Raw genomic sequence first — 20905 nt, 5'->3', positions numbered from 1 at the left:
GTCTACCTATCAGTCTTTAAAAACCTGATACCCACTCATCAGAGGCAGATGCAACCCCGTTCCTTGTTTGCAGGCTTGCTTTTTTAAAAATATTTTATTTTAAGGATTTTTTTGCTTACATTTTTACATTCATATCAATTCAACAAAACATTTATCTTTTGGGGGTTCTCAGCCCCCAGACTTCTCCCCACCCTCCTCCTCGGTTTCTCATTGTTAACTACTACCTTTTTTGCATCTTTACATCTTTATCAAATTTATTTCATCTCCTTTGTTTCAAAATTTACCCTAATTATATCACTGGTGCTATTCTAAACCTTCTAATGTTTTTAAGTGTTTACAGTGCTCCTTCAGGTGTTCTACAAAGTTAGTCCATTCTTTTTAAAAATCTTTTATCTGCTTGGTGTCTGAACTTCCCTGTCATTTTCGCCTTTTCGGCATAGTCCATCAATTTCGCTATCCATGTTTGCAGGCTTCCTTATCTCAAGATGCTCAGTAGGGTGAGTTGAGAAGCATTCACCATTTTCCTGTTGAGCTCCTCACTCTGAACTCACAGCAGACTCTCTGTCCATCAGGATGCATCAATAGCCTTGTGGCTGATAAGACTATAGGGGATTCAAACAGTTCCCTATGAAAACTGTTCTGCGCTGGTCAGATCACATCTGGAGTTGTAGATGCCTCACTTTATGATAGAAATTGGTCTTGTTTGCACGTAACACTAAACTGTGGTTTGTTTAACAAACACAAAGTGACACGAGTTGTCCTGCGGATGATCATACAAATAACGACAGCCGCCCAGTGAAGCAGAATGGTTGCAGATTCAGGACAGATAAAAGGAAGTGCTTCATGTAATATATAGTTAAACAGTTTCAGGGAAGATAAGGTGATCAATGGCTACTAGCCATGATGACTCTACCACCGGCATGTTGGAGGCAGTTTTCTTCTGAATGCCAGTTGCTGAACATGAGCAAGAGAGTTCTGTTGCCTTCATGCCCTGTTCCTGCGCTTCTTCTTCTTTATTTTATTAATAATTCTTATTAGGTAAAGGTAAAGGTACCCCTGCCCATACGGGCCAGTCTTGACAGACTCTGGGGTTGTGCGCCCATCTCACTTAAGAGGCCAGGGGCCAGCGCTGTCCGGAGACACTTCCGGGTCACGTGGCCAGCGTGACATCGCTGCTCTGGCAAGCCAGAGCCGCACACGGAAACGCCGTTTACCTTCCCGCTGGTAAGCGGTCCCTATTTATCTACTAGCACCCGGAGGTGCTTTCGAACTGCTAGGTTGGCAGGCGCTGGGACCGAGCAGCCGGAGCGCACCCCGCCGCAGGGATTCGAACCGCGACCTTTCGATCGGCAAGTCCTAGGCGCTGAGGCTTTAACCCACAGCGCCACCTGCGTCCCATATTTCTTATTAGTTCTTATTAGTTTATTATTAGTTTATTATTAGTTTACAACAAAAACAAAAAAAAATAATAATTTCACATCCAATTTTTCACAAATTATTTCTTTTCTGGACTTCCTTCAACTTTTCCGTAAATCATCCATAGTCATTATTTAAATTACGCATTCCTTAGGTTTGTATTGTCATTATTTAAACCTTTCTTTTTCTATTCCCTTTAAACAATACTTCTCAAATTTCACAGTGCTTCTTTAAATCCCTCTAGCGTTATCTGTCCCTCACTTATATTTTCCAGATATTCCACAAATTTCCCCCAGTCCTCAATGAACTTTTGGTCTTTTAAATATCTAATCTTCCCAGTCAATGTATCCAACTCAGCATAGTTTAACAGCTTCATTCGCCATTCTTCCATCGTTGGTATTTCCTGTTGTTTCCATTTCTGAGCTAGTAACACTCTTGCAGCTGTCACTGCATATTGAAAAAAATTACAGTCCTTTCTCTTTATCTCATTTCCTAAAATTCCTAACAGAAAGGCCTCTGGTTTCTTTATAAATGTGTATTTTAATATCTTCTTCAATTCATTATATATCATTTCCCAGAAGCCTTTCACTTTCTTACATTTCCAACACTTATTACATGTCTTACACATTTTCGCTAATTTTACCGGTGTTATGTACCATTTATAAAACATTTTCATAACATTTTCTTTTAACGTCATACACGCTGTAAATTTTAAATTTTCTTTCCATAATCTTTCCCAATCCTCAAATTGTATGTTGTAACCAAAATCTCTGGCCCAATGTATCGTTACCGACTTAACTTCCTCATCCTTCAAATTCCATTCTAGCAACAACTTATACATTTTGGATAAAATTTTAAAATCATTATTTATTATTTCTGTCTGAAATTTTGAATCCTTGTCTGCATAACCACGTTCTTTAATGTCTTTCCTGAACATTTCATTTATTTGAAAATAGTGCAACCAGTCATATACATGTTCTTTAACCTGTTCACATGTATGGCAGTACATGTGAAAAGGATCTAGGAGTCTTGGTTGACCACAAACTTGACATGAACCAACAGTGTGACGCGGCAGCTAAAAAAGCCAATGCAATTCTGGGCTGCATCAATAGGAGTATAGCATCTAGATCAAGGGAAGTAATAGTGCCACTGTATTCTGCTCTGGTCAGACCTCACCTGGAGTACTGTGTCCAGTTCTGGGCACCACAGTTCAAGAAGGACACTGACAAACTGGAACGTGTCCAGAGGAGGGCAACCAAAATGGTCAAAGGCCTGGAAACGATGCCTTATGAGGAACGGCTAAGGGAGCTGGGCATGTTTAGCCTGGAGAAGAGGAGGTTAAGGGATGATATGATAGCCATGTTCAAATATATAAAAGGATGTCACACAGATGAGGGAGAAAGGTTGTTTTCTGCTGCTCCAGAGAAGCGGACACGGAGCAATGGATCCAAACTACAAGAAAGAAGATTCCACCTAAACATTAGGAAGAACTTCCTGACAGTAAGAGCTGTTTGACAGTGGAATTTGCTGCCAAGGAGTGTGGTGGAGTCTCCTTCTTTGGAGGTCTTTAAGCAGAGGCTTGACAACCATATGTCAGGAGTGCTCTGATGGTGTTTCCTGCTTGGCAGGGGGTTGGACTTGATGGCCCTTGTGGTCTCTTCCAACTCTATGATTCTATGGTTTCATTTTCCATTTTCCTCCTTCTTTAAATAACAGTTGGCCATATGTGATCCAATTGCCTCTCAATTAGTTTTTCTTACGCTCATAACTTCTAATGGAGATAACCAGTGTGGTACTCTTGGTTCTAATAGGTTTTTATACCTATCCCAAACTTCAATCAAAGGACCTCGGAAGATGTGGTTCTCAAAACCTTTATGGATTTTCTTCTTCTCACACCATAGGTATGCATGCCATCCAAATCTGTTATCAAACCCCTCTAGGTCTAACAATTCCTTATTTTCTAATTTTATCCATTCTTTCAACCAGCAAAGGCATGATGCCTCATAGTATAATTTCAAATCAGGCAGGGCAAAGCCTCCTCTTTCTCTCACATCTGTTAATAACTTAATTTGAATTCTCGGCTTTTTGCCCTGCCAAATATATCTTGAAATCGCTCTTTGCCACTCTTTAAAAATCCTGTTCCCCTTAATTATGGGGATAGTCTGAAATAGAAATAACATCTTTGGAAGCACATTCATCTTAATTGTAGATATCCTGCCCCAAAGAGACAGTTTCATTCTTCCCCACACCTCCAAGTCCTTTCTTATTCCATTCCATACTGGTTCGTAGTTGTTCTTGAATAAATCTATATTTTTAGAGGTTAACCATATTCCTAAATATTTCACCTTTTTAACCACCTCTATCTCTGTTTGCTGTTGCATTATTTCTATTGTACTTTGGTCCATGTTCTTCGCAATCATTTTCGTTTTCTTCTTGTTTAGTCTAAAACCTGCCACTCCTCCAAACTGTTCAGTTTCCTCCAATACTTCTTTTGCAGTACTTATTGGATCTTCTATCGTTATTACCAAATCATCTGCAAATGCTTTGATTTTATATTCGTTTTGACCAATTGCCACTCCTTTTATTTTTCTATTTTGTCTAATCAAATTTAAAAGGACTTCTAGCACCGTTATAAATAATAGTGGCGAAAGTGGGCATCCCTGTCTTGTTCCTTTTGATATCTTTACCTCTTCTGTAATTACATTATTTATAATCAGTTTGGCTTTTTGTTCTGTATAAATTGCCTTTATTCCGTTAAAGAATTCGTTGCCAACATTCATGTATTCTAAGTTTTTCAACATAAAGTCCCATGCTATATTGTCAAATGCCTTTTCTGCATCCACAAACATCATTATGGCTTGTTTCTCATTCCTGGCAGACAGATATTCCACAATATTGATTATATTCCTTATATTATCCTTCATCTGCCTGCCTGGAAGGAAACCCGCCTGATCCATCTGAATGAATTCTAGTAGTATGTTTTTCATTCTCTTCGCAAGGATCCCTGCAAATATTTTATAGTCTGTGTTTAGCTGCTAAACACATGCTCCTGCGCTTCTTAAAGACATCTGCTTAGCTACTGTAGGAAATAGGATGCTAGACTAGATGGGCCTTGGATCTGACCCAGATGGAGTCTTCTTCACAGTTACCCCAAACCCAGACAATGTTCTGCTCTCTGCAACATGTGAAAGTAGTTTTCCCACCACTGAATCCTAGGAGCGTTGCCTGTTCCATCACCCGGTCAAAGGCGACATTGGTGCAGTTATTTCTCAGAGAATAGATAATAAACCTCTTACTCTTTCTTCGGCTCCATAGTGTTGTTAGGAAAATTTCCTGCTTTTGGTGGCAGCTTGTGGCTTCGGCTCATAGGGTCGTGTTGCTGCTTTGAGCACCCTTGACCATTCCCCCCTCCATGCCTTTTATTGGTACTTTTCAAGGGGGGAGTGACGGGAGATTGGCACTTCTGCTGGACCTCTCAACGTCCCACAGACGCTCGTGGTACTTTCTGGGTGTGTGTGCCTGGGCTAGGCACCCTCCCCTCTTAACCCTGCAGCCTTGGTCCGATCACAATGATTTAACATTGTAATTTTAAAAGGTGGCTTTAAAACTGTTTCAGTCATCGTTCTAAAAGAGTTATGTCATTGGAGGGTTTTTCACTCCCCTGCTCGCAGTTCCCAGTTTTTCCCCTTTTAGACCTTTTGTGTTGTGAAGAAGGAATGGTGGGGATATGCCCCCCCCCCCACTCTGCATGATGACCTTCACATAATTTGGCACCAAGGTGTGTTGGGACACATGGTGTGTTTCTTTCTTGTGTGCTAGTATTGCTTTCTGGGTGAAGTTGACCTGGAAGAGTTGCTATCCAGGCCGGTCCCATCCTGCTGCTGCTCCTCATTGGCAGTCACCCCTCCCATATTAATGTGAAAGGGCTCTGGGATGAAGGATTTGGAGGGGCGTGGAGCCCTAACAGGTTCGGAAGCGGTGTACGGCTGCCCCTGAGCCATGCTGGACCATGCAGTTCAGAATGCATTTTTTCTCCCTCTTTACTCTCCAGGTAATCAAGCCGGACGGTTGTGACAATGAAACAACAGAAACAGCTCAAGGATCAGATCCTTCTGGGTGTTCCCCGGGCGCTTGTGTGCTTCGTGATCCAGGAAAAGGCGATGTTAACAGCCCGGACGTTGTTATAGAGGCTCAGTTTGATGACGAAGATGTTGAGGGCAAGCAAGATGGCTCAAGGGAGACCAAGGATCAGAAGCAGCTGTCCCTGGGGGCTGGAGAAAATGGTGAGTTGGGGTCCAGCCGCAAATGGCAGGGCCAGCTGTTTTCCCCTGCCTTTTCCACTTCCGTTTCCTTTAAAAGCAACTCAGGAGCTTAAATTGCTTTAGTTCTGTTGTGCAGCCTATAACTTTTTTTTTTTTTGCTGGGGGGTGGGGAGGGACAGGTGTCTATAGACATACCTGAAAACAAAACCACAAATAAATAAAAATATAAGGAAAGCAATGTTGAGCAATGTTGGGTGGACTTGAAGGGCTGCTGTGCCTGGGTCATTTGTACTGTGTCTGAAAGGCAGTGGGGAGCCACTGAATGCCTTTTTGCAATGGGGAGCCAGCCTGAAGGAGTCATTTGTGTGGCAGGAGTGATTCTATGGGGCCCAGAATAGACTCACCTGCAGCCTGACATTTAATCATGTAAGCATACCTTTGCAATGCAGTTTAAGCAAATATTGGTGCTTGCCACGCAATATACCAGTCTGTGGAAAGTAACCCACAACTGCATATCGAAAGGACCCCAATTTTAGGGCCCCACTTCGTTGGGATCCCTTTGATTCCTTTGTTGCTGTTGTCTTTATTCACTGCAGACACACCAATAGGATGCATTTATATAAAAGGTACTGCATGTAGTAGCACCCATGTGGTTTGTTACATCAAATGTTCACGTGGAAAGATTTAAACAGGGCAGGCTGCAAGAGCTTTGAAAAGACATGCAATGGAACGCATCAGAGACGTCTGCGTTTGTAGATCTGGTGGGACATTCTGCAGAGCTTCAGTACCCGACGTTTGACCTGGCCATTGAAGGGGCATGTGAGCAGGATGCCAAGCCATTGATAAAGGAGGGAGCTGCATTAGATCTTTGCCCTATGCAATTTCACTCCAAAAGGTTTCAGTGAGGAAATGGATTTTCTCTCTTTGCTGGGAATATCCGCATGCATGTTTCCCTCTCTTTCATTGTCACTATTTTCCTGCTACTTTTTGAGTCTTCTACTCCGTTACCTATTTATTCTGGCTTTCTGCCAGTAAGGGTCAAAAGCCTTCCCTTGATTCCATTATGCACATTAAAAGTTCTCCATTCCAGAGTTCCTTTCCATTGATATCACTGGATTATTATAGGCAGTTGGTTCCAGTTGATATAAAAGGTTTCATTTTGGAGGCCTCTTGCAACACGAGTCTCTGGCGTCCTTTTGGGAATTGCAGCTAGACATTTTTATTTAATTTTCTTATGTGTGTATCCAACTATTTAGGCCTCTGTATATATTTTGAAGACTTTTATGTTATGATTTGAGCCTTACTAATCAGCCTTTTGGGGTAGTTTTCAATTTCTACAGGTTGTTTTAAATTTTGGGAGTCCTGTTGCTTTGTTTTTGCTATGCAAGTTTTCTCAATACATCTGTTTATACATTTTAAATTCTTGCAGTATTTTTTATTTTGCAGATTGTAGCCAAATAACTTAAGGTTGGCATTAATTGGGTGTGGGAGTATTGCAATGTATTACATTTAGTACCTATTACCTCATTTCCTATTTGTCTATATTATTAGTGTGTCCCCCCCAAAAAAAATTCCACCCTCCCCTCAAAGGCCCTGCATTGTCCCTGAAGTAATTATCAGTCCTAGCACCTGGAATTTTTTTGCCTGCCAGTGAATTCTACCTCTGCTTTTGTGGTTGGTTTTGCTTAGAGGTGGTTCTGACACAGTCTTCAAGGTCAGCTCCTTGTAGAGCAGGTAATGAGCCACAGGCTGCAGGATTGTGATGAAGTCTGAATGAAAAAGTTCATCAGCACCAGAGGTTCCCCAGCTAATTCATTAGCAGTATCCAGAGGGTGGGACGCAGGTGGCGCTGTGGGTTAAAGCCTCAGCGCCTAGGGCTTGCCGATCGAAAGGTCGGCGGTTTGAATCCCTGCGGCGGGGTGCGCTCCCGCTGCTCGGTCCCAGCGCCTGCCAACCTAGCAGTTCGAAAGCACCTCCGGGTGCAAGTAGATAAATAGGGACCGCTTACCAGCGGGAAGGTAAACGGCGTTTCCGTGTGCGGCTCTGGCTCTGGCCAGAGCAGCGATGTCACGCTGGCCACGTGACCCGGAAGTGTCTCCGGACAGCGCTGGCCCCTGGCCTCTTAAGTGAGATGGGCGCACAACCCCAGAGTCTGTCAAGACTGGCCCGTACGGGCAGGGGTACCTTTACCTTTACCTATCCAGAGAGTGGCAGGCTTCCTTGCACTTCTTCACTAGGTTGTCCTTCCTCCCAGGCCATTTAGTCCCGCAATAGCCTTGTGCTGTCGTGCCTTCTCCTTTCATTTGGCGCAGTATTTAACAAAGCATTTTCTGTGAAAATAAGATGCTCACCATTTCTGTTGATGCCAGGTATCTGTTGGTGGTTTATTTCACAAAATGCTGCTTGCCGAGAAACAAGGTTAATCCTCCCTAGGCTTGATTCTATATCTGGGGGGTGGGAATTGAGTATTTTGGCCACGTTTTAAAAAGAAATCCCCTCCGCTCTGTGCAGCCCTGAAACATAAGCAAATTGCTCTGAGGGTATCCTTGGAAGCAATCCCAGGCATGACTGACGCTGCTTGGGTAGCTGAACTTTGATGTAGATGTTTTGCCACTTGCGATTGTGATGTTGGTAGGAGAAGATACTGCAGTTGTGTGGGTTCCTCTTGCATGCAGAGTGTTCAGTGAGCCTCAAATTTTCAATCTTTCCAAGCTCGGGGGAGGCCTAGAAAATGCTGCGTTCAGGGCTGTATTACACAGCAAACCTAGCTGGGCTCAGATATAGCCAAAACTTCATGCGAGCTTCCCTGATTTTGAAGCCATTCTTAGCAACACACCCAGGAGCTGTTATCGTGAGGTCCCTTTTGCTTGTGGAGTGCTCTCTGGCCTTCCTAGCTAAGGCAGCCTTCGCATGGATGTGCTGGCTGGGAATGAGGGGAGTCTTTAAAACTCCCACCCAACCTACACCCACAGAGGCAGATGGGAGGAAAACAGCACTCTTTTCTGTACATTCCCTTTGTAGTAAGGCTGGTCCTAGCACCTGAGCTTGTCCTAGCCCTGAGATGCACACATTTGTCAGATCCTCCAGCCTGCCTGGCGTTTATCCACATCGTTTGCATTTTCATTCAGTGCTCCCAGTTGTGTAAACTCTCTTAGCTACCGTATTTTTCGCTCTATAAGACGCACCAGACCACAAGACGCACCTAGTTTTTGGAGGAGGAAAACAAGAAAAAGAATATTCTGAATCTCAGAAGCCAGAACAGCAAGAGGGATCGCTGCGCAGCGAAAGCAGCAATTCCTCTTCCTGTTCTGGCTTCTGGGATAGCTGCGCGGCCTGCATTCGCTCCATAAGACACACACAACATTTCCCCTTACTTTTTAGGAGGGAAAAAGTGAGTCTTGTAGAGCAAAAAATACGGTAAATAGGCACAGCAAATACAGGAACTAGGAAAGAGGAGCTATGGTAGTAAGATGGGATTTCCAAAGAAAGAGTTGGAAGGAAACATCATCAGGGAAGTTGTGTTTGGTGGGGTTTTTTTTTTTTGGAGAAACTTTCCTGAACACTTTGGGAATGCACTGTATAGACTGCCCTGGCTGGTGTTTCCTTTCTTCTCTCTCTCCCCCCCCCCCCCCGCCCAAATACACATGGCAGGTAGGCAGCATTCTGCACTGCCTGATCGGGCGATTTCAGGCAAGATGAGCTAAACCTTTAATTGAGAAACATTTCCAGGTAAGAGGACGCTGTGGTTAAACACGTTGGTCTGGCACTTCCTGGTTCTGGGAAAGGGGATATTCCATGTTTTGCTCACCAGGTTTGCTTCTAGCCTCCTGGCCCTATCATTACGTAGCTGGAAATTCCAGTCTCGCCATGGGATCTATAAGACATGGAATGTCACCGCTGATGAAGGAATCTGAACCTCTTAAGGAGAAGCTTTGAGGTCTGAGCTTGGTCTTGAAAACAGGATGAGGTTGTGTATACGATCAAGAATTAGGCTTCATCGGCTAGCTTGGATGTTGTAGTTCAGGAATTTGGTGCAAAGATATCTCATGTCTGGCTAACAGCAGCATATCGCAAGTAGAAGTTCACAAATTTCATGGCATGGTCTCTCACAGGGAATGCCCATTTGCATCCAGCAACTGGAAATTAAATGTTTCGGCCCTGCCTGGTGCGGTGCTGCCATACAGGACCTGCAGGGATTGGTTAATTGATATTTAATGCATATTCTGTCCTTCATCTGTAGATCTCAGGGCAGTTCACAACATAAAAATACAAGAAAAAAACACAAAATACACAATAAAAACAAGAACAAGAGCAACAGACACATGCATCCCCGCAGCACATTTAAAAGTCTATAGGATGTCAAATCAGCCAAAGGCCTGGTTAAAGAGGGACGTTTTCACCTGGCGCCTAAAGGTGTTTAATGAAGATCCCAGCTGAACCTCCCTGAGGAGCGCATTTCACAAATGGGAAGTCACTGCAGAAAAGGCCCATTCTCATGTTGCCACTCTCCAGGCCTCTTGTGGAGGAGGCAGACAAAGAAGGGATCTGCCTTCTAGACTGTGCTTGGGAATCTCAGGCCATACAACATACCTGTGTTGAGGGAGAGGCTGTAGCCGAGTGGCAGAGCATCTGCTTTGCATGCAGAAGGGCCCAGGTTCAGTCCTGGGCATCTTGAAGGTAGACTGTGAGAGTCCCCTCCCAAAACCTGGAAAGCCACTGCCAGTCACAGTACAGTGGTACCTCTGGTTACGTACTTAATTCGTTCTGGAGGTCCGTTCTTAACCTGAAACTGTTCTTAAACTGAAGCACCACTTTAGCTAATGGGGCCTCCCACTGCTGCCGCGCCGCTGCTGCACAATTTATGTTCTCATCCTGAAGCAAAGTACTTAACCCGAGGTAATATTTCTGGGTTAGGGGAGTCATAGAATCATAGAATCATAGAGTTGGAAGAGACCACAAGGGCCATCGAGTCCAACCCCCTGCCAAGCAGGAAACACCATCAGAGCACTCCTGACATATGGTTGTCAAGCCTCTGCTTAAAGACCTCCAAAGAAGGAGACTCCACCACACTCCTTGGCAGCAAATTCCACTGTCGAACAGCTCTTACTGTCAGGAAGTTCTTCCTAATGTTTAGGTGGAATCTTCCTTCTTGTAGTTTGGATCCATTGCTCCGTGTCCGCTTCTCTGGAGCAGCAGAAAACAACCTTTCTCCCTCCTCTATGTGACATCCTTTTATATATTTGAAGATGGCTATCATATCACCCCTTAACCTCCTCTTCTCCAGGCTAAACATGCCCAGCTCCCTTAGCCGTTCCTCATAAGGCATCGTTTCCAGGCCTTTGACCATTTTGGTTGCCCTCCTCTGGACATGTTTGTCAGTGTCCTTCTTGAACTGTGGTGCCCAGAACTGGACACAATACTCCAGGTGTGGTCTGACCAGAGCAGAATACAGTGGCACTATTACTTCCCTTGATCTAGATGCTATACTCCTATTGATGCAGCCCAGAATTGCATTGGCTTTTTTAGCTGCTGAGTCTGTAACCTGAAGCGTATGTAACCTGAAGTGTATGTAACCTGAGGTACCACTGTACTGGGCTAAGTGGGGGCCAATGGCCTGACTTTGCCTATGGCATCTTCCAATTCCCCCAACTTTTAAATAAGCATTGAGTGCAGATGTAACTGTTCCGTGCGGAGCTAACTACTGCCTTGTCTCATTCTGGGTTGACTTCTGTATGCAACTTCTTATCTGTGCTGTTTGCAGTTTCTTCTTCCTTGATGAAACCCTTTGTCTCTGCCTCTTCCCTGCCCGCCATGAACACTGGGAGACTTCATGCTGTGCCCCCCACCCCCCGGAAATAAGGAAAAATGGGTCGGCAAGGAATGCTGAAGCCTGTTGTTCTCTCTTAGTGCTATTTAATTTACCTTTATCTCAAAGTATGGGACGCGGGTGGCGCTGTGGGTTAAACCACAGAGCCTAGGACTTGCCGATCAGAAGGTTGGCGGTTCAAATCCCCGCGACGGAGTGAGCTCCCATTGCTCGGTCCCTGCTTCTGCCCACCTAGCAGTTCAAAAGCACGTCAAAGTGCAAGTAGATAAATAGGTACCGCTCTGGCGGGAAGGTAAACAGCGTTTCCGTGTGTTGCTCTGGTTCGCCAGAAGCGGCTTAGTCCTGCTGGCCACATGACCCGGGAGCTGTACGCCGGCTCCCTCGGCCAGTAAAGCAAGATGAGTGCCGCAACCCCAGAGTCGGCCACGACTGGACCTAATGGTCAGGGGTCCTTTACCTTTACCTATCTCAAAGTACCTCAAGGTGTCTCAACCATGAGAGTCACAAAGGTCAGATGGAGGTGCTGTGTGTGTGTGTGTGTGTGTGTGTGTGTGTGTGTGTGTGTGCATCTCAGTTGGCCCATGGGCGTGAGGTCCCCCACCTCTGATGTAGCTGTTTATGAGTCCTTTAAGGCCCCAGGTGTGTGGATGCAGCAGGTGGAGGAAGAAAGGACAGGGATGCTAAGTCTTTCCTGAGCTACCCTTTCCTTTTACCTGATGTTAGTGCGCTTGGGGTAGCACCAAGCACACACCTGCCCCTTACTTCTTGCTCACATGGGCAAGAAAACTCAGGAGCATTAACTGCATCAGGTACTGCATTTAAAAAAAAAAGTGCAGCTTGGATCTTGGGCAAACACAATCATTACTCTTGCCAGAATGTTATAACTGGAATATTGAGCATCTCCTCAGTGCTTTCCTTTCCATCCAGTCTGGAGGATGCATTTTCTCACTGTTTGCTGGATACTTCTTTCTTTCTTTCTTTTTTTAAAAAAGTCAGAAAACACAATATATTTTCATTTGGAAGTGGGAATTGCTAACATTAATTGTGCTCCTCTTGGAGAGAGTCGCAAATTTCCACAGCAGCAAGCCTGGAAAAAATAACTTTGGATCTGTCATGGTTAATAAGTGTTTTAATCTGATGGCTTTAAGGGCTCGTTTTGGCCACTTCAGCTGTCCTGGTTAATCTAATTTGTGCGAGAGACTTTCATGAAAAGGTTTAAATATGTACATATATGAATATAACCTCTCTCCGTCTTGGACCAGGAGGAGGGGCTGGTGGCTCAAGTGCAGTTTACCAGGCCTCTGAAAAGCGGCCGTCTCGGAGGGGTGCTAACGCTGCAATTCTAATTTGCTGGTAATAACAGAACTAATTGGAGAGGTTTCTTGCCATTAGTGCCTAATTTTCTTTTCAGCAAAGCTATAACAATTTTCGGTTTTGTCAGGTAATCACCCAAAAGGAAAACAAGGGGATTAAAGCACCGGTTTTTCCCTGGGCTGGAGCTCCTGGCGGGTGTTTTCACTGTAAGATAAGCTTAGCAAGCCCTGCCCAAGCTAACATAGTAAATCTCCCACTGCAAACACAGCGCTGCCCAGGGTGGAAATATTGAATGGTCACCGGATAACCACGACAGCAAAGGTTCGGCATAGTTTATTTCTGGTTTGGCAAATGGCAGCTGCCTCCTTTTCTCTGCCCCTCCCCACCTTATCCCCACACTTTTACCTCCCTGTTCAGCTGTCTGGGATTTCTCCCAGTTTCCTTGATTCTCTCTTTGCTCACCCGCATCTTCGCTGCTCCAGACTCGTCTGCACTGCAGTTCTCATTGGGCATGTGCCCACGTGACTCCCCGCCACTGGAGGCCAATAGAAGTCGTGGGCTGCCGGTGCCGCTTTTTAAGTTACTCTGCCTCTGCCTGATCATGGCCCCTCATTGACAGCTGGAGCAATGGGTGCAAGCGTTGGCCCGTTGTTAAAAGCAGCGTGGGCATGCAAGGTTGGCGAGGGAGCAGCGCTCTTCCTAGAGTGGTCCTGGAAGCACCCAGTTAAATGCCTGGTCCTTAATGTCTCAGATCTCTTTGCTGTGGTGCACGTTTCAGTGATGAACGGATGGGCAAGGGATTTGGAATAAAAAGAAGCAAAGCAAAACGAAACACAAGGCGTAAATTAGTTTTGTGGAGTGCACTGCTACAAGATGCAGGGACGGCCACCAGATTTAGATGGCTTTTCAAGGACGTTAGATAAACCCAAGGAAGAGGAAGAGGCTGTGTTGGACGTCCCTCCAGCACCAGTTTCTACGGTGCCAAGTTCCTCCTGCACAGCCGTAGGCCGTGTGGGTCGGATTCAGCTAACTCGCTCCATTCGCATAAGCTAGTGCAAGGATTCCTGCTACTGTAAGGATGCTTTTGCCCCCCCCTCTCTGCATGCCCCCTGGGCCTCCCCAAAATCTGCTCTGGAGAACAGGGGAACCCCCCAGAATGTCATGCAGAGGGAGCAGAGGAGATGATTGATCCACTGGGCAAGCAGGAGTCCTTTTGCAGATGGAATGGTCTCCTTGTGCTATATTTCTCCAATGAAAATAGAGACATCCTAAATAATCACAATCACAATCATTTTATTATTTATACCCCAAACATCTGATTGTGTTGCCCCAGCCACCCTGGGCAGCTTCAAACGTATATAAAAACATAACAAAACATAAACATTTAAAAACCTCCCTAAACAGGACTGCCTCCAGATGGCTCCTCAAGGTTGTATAGTTACTCATCTCCTTGGCTTGGGGGCTGCTTAACTCCATACCTTCCAACATTTCTCTGATGAAAATAGGGATGTCCTAAGGAAAAGCGGGATTTTGCAGGATAAAATCAGAAACCGGGATGGCTTCCGTAAATCCAGGAATATCCCTGGAAAAGAGGAACACTTGGAAGTTCTTCAACAGTGGGGAACGGGAGAGGAATAGGAGGGGAACCACAGCAGCAGTATTAATTTTCAAGAGTGGCAGCTTGAGTTTTGGGCATTCCTCTGGTTCTTTTGGTTCTTCTCGCACACCCATGTGGAGCAGAGAACAATTAAGATTGTGGGTGGGAAATTAAGTTAAGTGGACTGGGAGATGAATTGGAAGAGCACAAGCGCGTCACCTGGCGGCTGCAATTCCACCTGGCAGCCTCAGTGGGAGAGATGGGAAGCAGGGCTCCCTCCATAGGCACCTCCTGCCCACGAGCTGTTTCTATGCCGCCTGGTCATTGTTGTCGTTTAGCTGTGTCTGACTCTTCGTGACCCCATGGACCAGAGCACACCAGGCCCTCCTGTCTTCCACTGCCTCCCACAGAAAACTCCATGGACAAAGACAACAGGCCTGGTCATTACGAGAACTAAAGTTTATATTTATTTATTTATTTAATTTATATGCCACTTTTAACTTCCAAGGATCTCAGGGTGGTGTACCTGGTTCTCCTGCTCCCCATTTCACCCTCACAACAACCCTGTGAGGAAGGTTCGACCAAGAGATGGTGACTGGCCCAAGGTCACCCAGGGAGCTGCTGCGTAGCTGACTGGGGATTCGAACTTGCTCTCCCAGGTCCTACCCCAAAGCTCTATAGCCATTGTACCACACTGGATCTAAGAATTGGTGCCTGAACTTGGTTTTCCCACTCTTCCCTCCCTGTCCCTCACTTTTTGCATGTTGTGGCTTTTTTAAAAAGAAAAGGAAAAAGATTACAGGGCCTGCTTAGTTTTTAATTCCTTGTTCTGTTACCCACTCTGGGAGCCTTTTGGGCTGAACGTTCATAATAAATAAATGGATAACTGTTGCCTCTTGGTTTACGTCTTGCTGGCATCCTCTCTCACCCCTCCCTCCCTTAGAGCAGGGTGGTGAGCCTGCGGCTCTATAGAAATTGTTTAACTCTGACCATCCCATTGGGCATGCTGGCTGCTGGGGCTGCTGGGAGTTGGAGCCTAGCGGCATGTGGAGGGCCACACGTCCCCCACCCAGCCCTGGACGACTGATGCAGGGCTTTTCATAAGCTTTATGAAATAACTACGGCTGGCCCTTCGCCGAAGACTATCTCCTTGCAAGGTGCGGTTTTGAATTCTAGGCTAAATGTGCATTTTATAACCTTTCATAACATTCTTTAAAGGAAATTAAATATTTTAATGAACGCGATCACTTAAAGGGGACTATTTATGTAATGCAAAAAGTTAAAGTGACCCCAAAGCAAGAAATGCCAGGAAACTCTAACGCTTTTTATTTGCATTTAATAAATAGAGCGTGTTTTCCACCATTTTGTTTATTATGGCTGGTATAGATGTACTTGTAAATTTTGGGGTTTATTTTTATTTTAGCAGATGTGCACAATGGAAGTTGACCATATATCTGTTTCCCATTGCAGCCTGGAGGGATATTGCGATGCCGCTATTTGTTCCAAGGCAATTTTGACATGCCCTTTCCTCTTCCTTTGGCTTCTTTCAGTCCGGGCCGGCGCTCCAAGCTGCCCCTCGAGACTGCCAGGCAGGGACATTAAAAGGCTCAAAGGAAGGGAAGGAAGCAATTGTAATGTGTGCGTTTTTATGTGTGTGTTCCGTAGGGAGGGACCTGGAGACCTGTGGCCACCGCCATGCGAAACAGGAAGACTCTTCCAAGCCAAACGATCCGGACCAGTTCCTGCAGAAGACTGCCAAGGTAGCATCCCATTGGAACTGACCTCAGTGTGCTGTCGGAGGGGTTTGTTTCCACTCCCCTGAAAGCAAGGGGAACGGCTGCAGCGGCAGAGGGTCCCAGGTCCCACCCAGGTCCCAGGCATCTCTAGGTAGGGCTAGGAGAGAACCCCACACCCTGAAATCATGCAGAGCTGCTGGCAGTCAGTGTAGTCAGTATTAAGCCAAATGGATGCCGTGAGCTGGCTTGGTATAATGTCACTTCCTGCATTCCAGCTCCTTGGGGATAATAATAATAATATAATATATTATTACCCTCCCCAGCCAGAGCCCGTCTAAGGGTGGCTAACACCAGTAAAATTACAATCGAAATATAACAGGGGAAGGGGAAAAATTCAAAATACAGGTTAAAATGCGATTTAAAAATGCAGCCTCATTTTAAAAGGAGCCCATAGATCAAAACCGTAAGGGGATGGAAGACATAAGGGTCAGACTGAGTCCAAACCAAAGGCCAGGCGGAACAGCTCTGTCTTGCAGGCCCTGCAGAAAGATGTCAAGTCCCGCAAGACCCTGGTCTCTTGTGACAGAGCGTTCCACCAAGTTGGGGCCAGTACTGAAAAGGCCTGGCCCTAGTTGAGAGCAGTCTAACCACCTTGTGACTCGGGACATCCAAGGTGTTGTCATTTGTGGACCTTAAGGTCCTCTGTGGGGCATACCAGGAGAGGCGGCCCCGTAGGTATGTGGGTCCTAGGCCGCATAGGGCTTTAAAGGTCAAAACCAGGACCTTAAACCTCACCCTGTACTCCACCGGGAGCCAGTGCAGTTGGTAAAGCGCTGGATGAATGTGATCCCACAGCAAGGACCCCATAAGGAGCCTTGCTGCGGCATTCTGCACCTGCTGGAGTTTCTGGGTCAGCTTCAAGGGCAGCCCCGCGTAGAGCGAGTTACAATAATCAAGCCTGGAGGTGACCGTCGCATGGGTCACTGTGGCCAAGTCAGGGCGGGAAAGGTAAGGCTAAGACAATCATCCAAGCCTTTTGCTTCCTCCAATCACCCACTCACTGGCTGTTTGTGAGATGCTTAGCTTTGAGTGCCACAAATGCTCGGGGCGACGTGTATTGAAGTGGGGTCATGGTAAGAAATCCCCACTCAGCCATGAAGCGTTCCCTGGGTTCATTTGGGCTGGTCTCGCTCTCTCAGCCTCACTTACCACACCGTTCTTGTTGGGGTGATCAGACAAGGCGGTGCCGTGGGGATCTTTGCACTCATCCTTGAGCTCCTTGCAGGAAAAGCAGGATGCTGGTGCAATAAATAAAATCCTATTTCAGCTCAAGGACATCTGATTTGGGGGTACCTGATTTGTTTAGGGCATGTGAACAAACTAGCAACCAGCGCTGCTATTTTAAACCGGGTTACATGAGTCCTAAACGTAACCTGGCTGCAGCATTTTGGACCAACTGAAGCTCCCCAGTTGTCTTTAAGGGCAGCCTATGCAAAGCACAGGGACGCAGGTGGCGCTGTGGGTTAAAGCCTCAGCGCCTAGGACTTGCCGATCGAAAGGTCGGCGGTTCGAATCCCTGCGGAGGGGTGCGCTCCCGCTGCCCGGTCCCAGCGCCTGCCAACCTAGCAGTTCGAAAGCACCTCCGGGTGCAAGTAGATAAATAGGGACCGCTTACCAGCGGGAAGGTAAACGGCGTTTCCGTGTGCGGCTCTGGCTCTGGCTCTGGCTCTGGCTCTGGCTCTGGCTCTGGCCAGAGCAGCGATGTCACGCTGGCCACGTGACCCGGAAGTGTCTCCGGACAGCGCTGGCCCCTGGCCTCTTAAGTGAGATGGGCGCACAACCCCAGAGTCTGTCAAGACTGGCCCGTACGGGCAGGGGTACCTTTACCTTTACCTTTATGCAAAGCACATTGTAGTAGTCCAGTCTGGAGGCATGGAGTGCCATGGCCAAGGGGCTGTAGCTGCCAAACCAGCTGTGGGTGGAAATAGGCACTCCTAACCTCTGATGTCACCACCTGCGCCTCCCACGAGAGCATTGGATCCTGGAGTTCCCCCAGAGATTTGGAGCTGCTCCTTCCCGGCTTCCTCCCCTCTTTGTTCTTATGTGGCTGCCCTGTAGGCACCAGACCGGCCAGCTGCTTTTCGCCCCTCGGGAGTGTTCTTTAAAAAGAGTCATGGCCCATGTGAAAGCATTTTGGCACTTCGTGGGTTTGTTCTGGGCTTGGCTCCTTTGCTCTGTTGTTTGGAATTAAATGCATCCCTTTCCCGCGCTCCTGCAGGTGGTCTACATCTTGGAGAAAAAGCATTCCAGGGCAGCCACCGGCTTCCTCCGCCTCCTGACCGACCGCAACAGCGAGCTCTTCAAGAAGTGCGCCATGTTCTCGCCCGTGGATCACAGAGTGCCTCGTGCGTACGTGGCCTTGGCTGACTGCCCGCCAGACTTCAGCACCAGGCCTGAGGACTATTCCAACACGCTGTTCATCTGCCGTATCGTGGACTGGAGGGAAGACAGCAACTTTGCCCTCGGGTATGTGTGCACATAGGTACAGTGTTACCTCGGGATGTGAATGGGATCCGTTCCAGAGCCCTGCTCACATCCCGAACAGAACGTAAGACGCATCTTTGTGTGTGGCGTTTTGCTGCTTCCGCGCATGCGCGTGACGTCATTTTGACCGTCTGCGCATGGGCGAGTGGCAAAACCTGGAAGTAACGTGCTCCGTTACTTCTGGGTCGCCGCGGAGCGCAACCCGAAAGCGCTCAACCTGAAGCGTATTTATCCCGAGGTATGCCTGTATTTATTTATGTATTCGCAGGTTTCATAAGCCGCCTTGGCAGTCAAAAGAATAAAATCAAAGCACAAGAGGTTACAGACTCAGTATGCTAAGAGCAATAAAACAATTCCTACAATACTCCTATAAAATGACTGGGTCACACTTAAGGGGGAAACCTTCTCAAACAAATGATGCTTCTGTAGATGCCTTAATGTCAAAAACACTGGTCACTTGTCTGATTAATTTATATCCTGCCCTTCTGAAGGAGCCCAAGGCAGCCGTAGGTAACTGATTCCAGAGGACTGGTGCATCAACACTAAAAGCCCAGTTCCTAGTGTATATGAAGTCCACTGCTGGGGGTATGTAGCATTCTCAGCAGTCAACCATTTGAGGAGTGCTGCTGCCAGGCAGCGATATACTGGGCCAGGTGGTGCCTTAGGTAACCTGGTCCCAGGTTATTCAGGGCTGAGGGTCAAATCATGAACAGGACTGGTAACATAGTGGCAAGCAGTACAGCTCCCTTAGCAGGAGCCTAGCATGGCGCTGATGGGACATCCCAGTTAGCCATCTGGCTGCATCTTCTGGACCAAGCCAAGTGAAGCTGCACATGGAGCACATTGTAGTCATCCAGCATGTGGCTGCTGGCTGAAAGACATCTGAAGGCAGCCCCGTATAGGGAGGTTTTTAATGTGTGATCTTTTATCGCTTTTATGATTATTATTAATAATAATATTCTATTGGGAGCCGCCCACAGTGGCTGGGGAAACCCGGCCAGATGGGTGGGGTATAAATTTGTCATCATCACCATCATCTTAAGTGAGGAGGTGGCATTAATAATAATAATAATAATAATAATAATAATAATAATAATAATAATTTAGTATTTATCTGCAACCCATTTGACTAGGTTGCCCCAGCCACTCTGGGCGGCTCCCAACAGAATATAAAAACATAATGAAACATCATTAAAAACCTCCCTATGCAGGGCTGCCTTCAGAGGTCTTCTAAAGGTTGTATAGTTACTTATCTCATTGACATCTGATGGGAGAGTTTTCCACAGAGCGGGTGCCACTACTGAGAAGGCCCTCTGCCTAGTGGTGACCCAATGGTGTCACTGTCTGCAGCTTGCCAGGGTTTCAGGCAAGGGACTGCCCCACCTGGAAGATGTTGGTCTTGTGTGGTACGAACCTTCTCTGCCTGCCCTGCCGCTTACCCTAAGAAATGTGAGAAAGAGAATGGGGTTTCCTTTGAGGTTGTGCCCTTGGAAGTGGATCCTGATCAGGGACAAGTGAAACCTGGACTGTGTGCTTTTAGGGGAGGGGGTTCACTTCTGCAACTCTTGGGTGCCACCTGGTGGTCAGTCGAAAGGTCCTTCCTCTTGGAAGGTGGCTGCTTCAACAGGTGAACAGAGGAGGGTGTTGTTGTTTTTTGCAGTTTGCTTTTCGTGGGGAAAGGAGCAGCAGAGGAAAGATAATGGGTTGTGTGTGTGTGTGTGTGTGTGTGTGTGTGTGTAGCTGAAGGTGGAAGAATCCCATCATATCCCCCTACAGGTCCTAGGGTGGTCCCTGCATTGCCCGTGGCTGGCTCATAGCTTCACCTGAAAGAGAGCAACTGCAGGAGGCAGATAAGAGGCAGGTGTGCAGGTGGTTCAGGTTTAAGCATTTTGCATCTCTGGAAGGGTCAGGATTTAGAGATATCACTTGGGACACTTGGCCGGAATATGCCAAGGTTTGCTGGGTGCAAGTGTCCGAAGATCTGGAGGCCTCACTGAGGCTCTTGACGCTGATCTTACTATCATTTCCTGACCTCTGTTGCCTCTTTGGTTTTTGAGAGCAAGGGCACACTTGGCAAATCAGTCAGAGCTGAGCCCCCAAGCTGCATTGGCTCCCACCACCCACCAAACTTTGCTCTTCAACAGTGGGCAAGCGCCTGAGATTGATAGAGCTTGGGTCAGTTTGAGCTGAGAAAGAGCTGATGAGAAAG

At 46.7% G+C, this 20905-nt stretch overlaps 1 protein-coding gene across 2 annotated transcripts in view; it reads left to right on the top strand.

The window, feature by feature from the left end:
• Positions 1-20905, top strand: part of DIS3L2 (DIS3 like 3'-5' exoribonuclease 2) — a 226622-nt gene that overhangs the window by 86400 nt on the left and 119317 nt on the right. For both annotated transcript variants that reach the window (XM_079977678.1, XM_079977679.1), the window contains exons 7-9: positions 5468-5699; positions 16082-16176; positions 18431-18678. In XM_079977678.1, the coding sequence (XP_079833804.1) occupies positions 5468-5699; positions 16082-16176; positions 18431-18678 (575 nt within the window). The remainder of the gene's footprint in view (positions 1-5467; positions 5700-16081; positions 16177-18430; positions 18679-20905) is intronic.

This window comes from Podarcis cretensis, assembly GCF_951804945.1.
Source record: "Podarcis cretensis genome assembly, chromosome: 5".
Taxonomy (NCBI): domain Eukaryota; kingdom Metazoa; phylum Chordata; class Lepidosauria; order Squamata; family Lacertidae; genus Podarcis; species Podarcis cretensis.
Note: the sequence above shows the minus strand (reverse complement) of the source record. Positions and strands in the feature narration are given on the sequence as shown.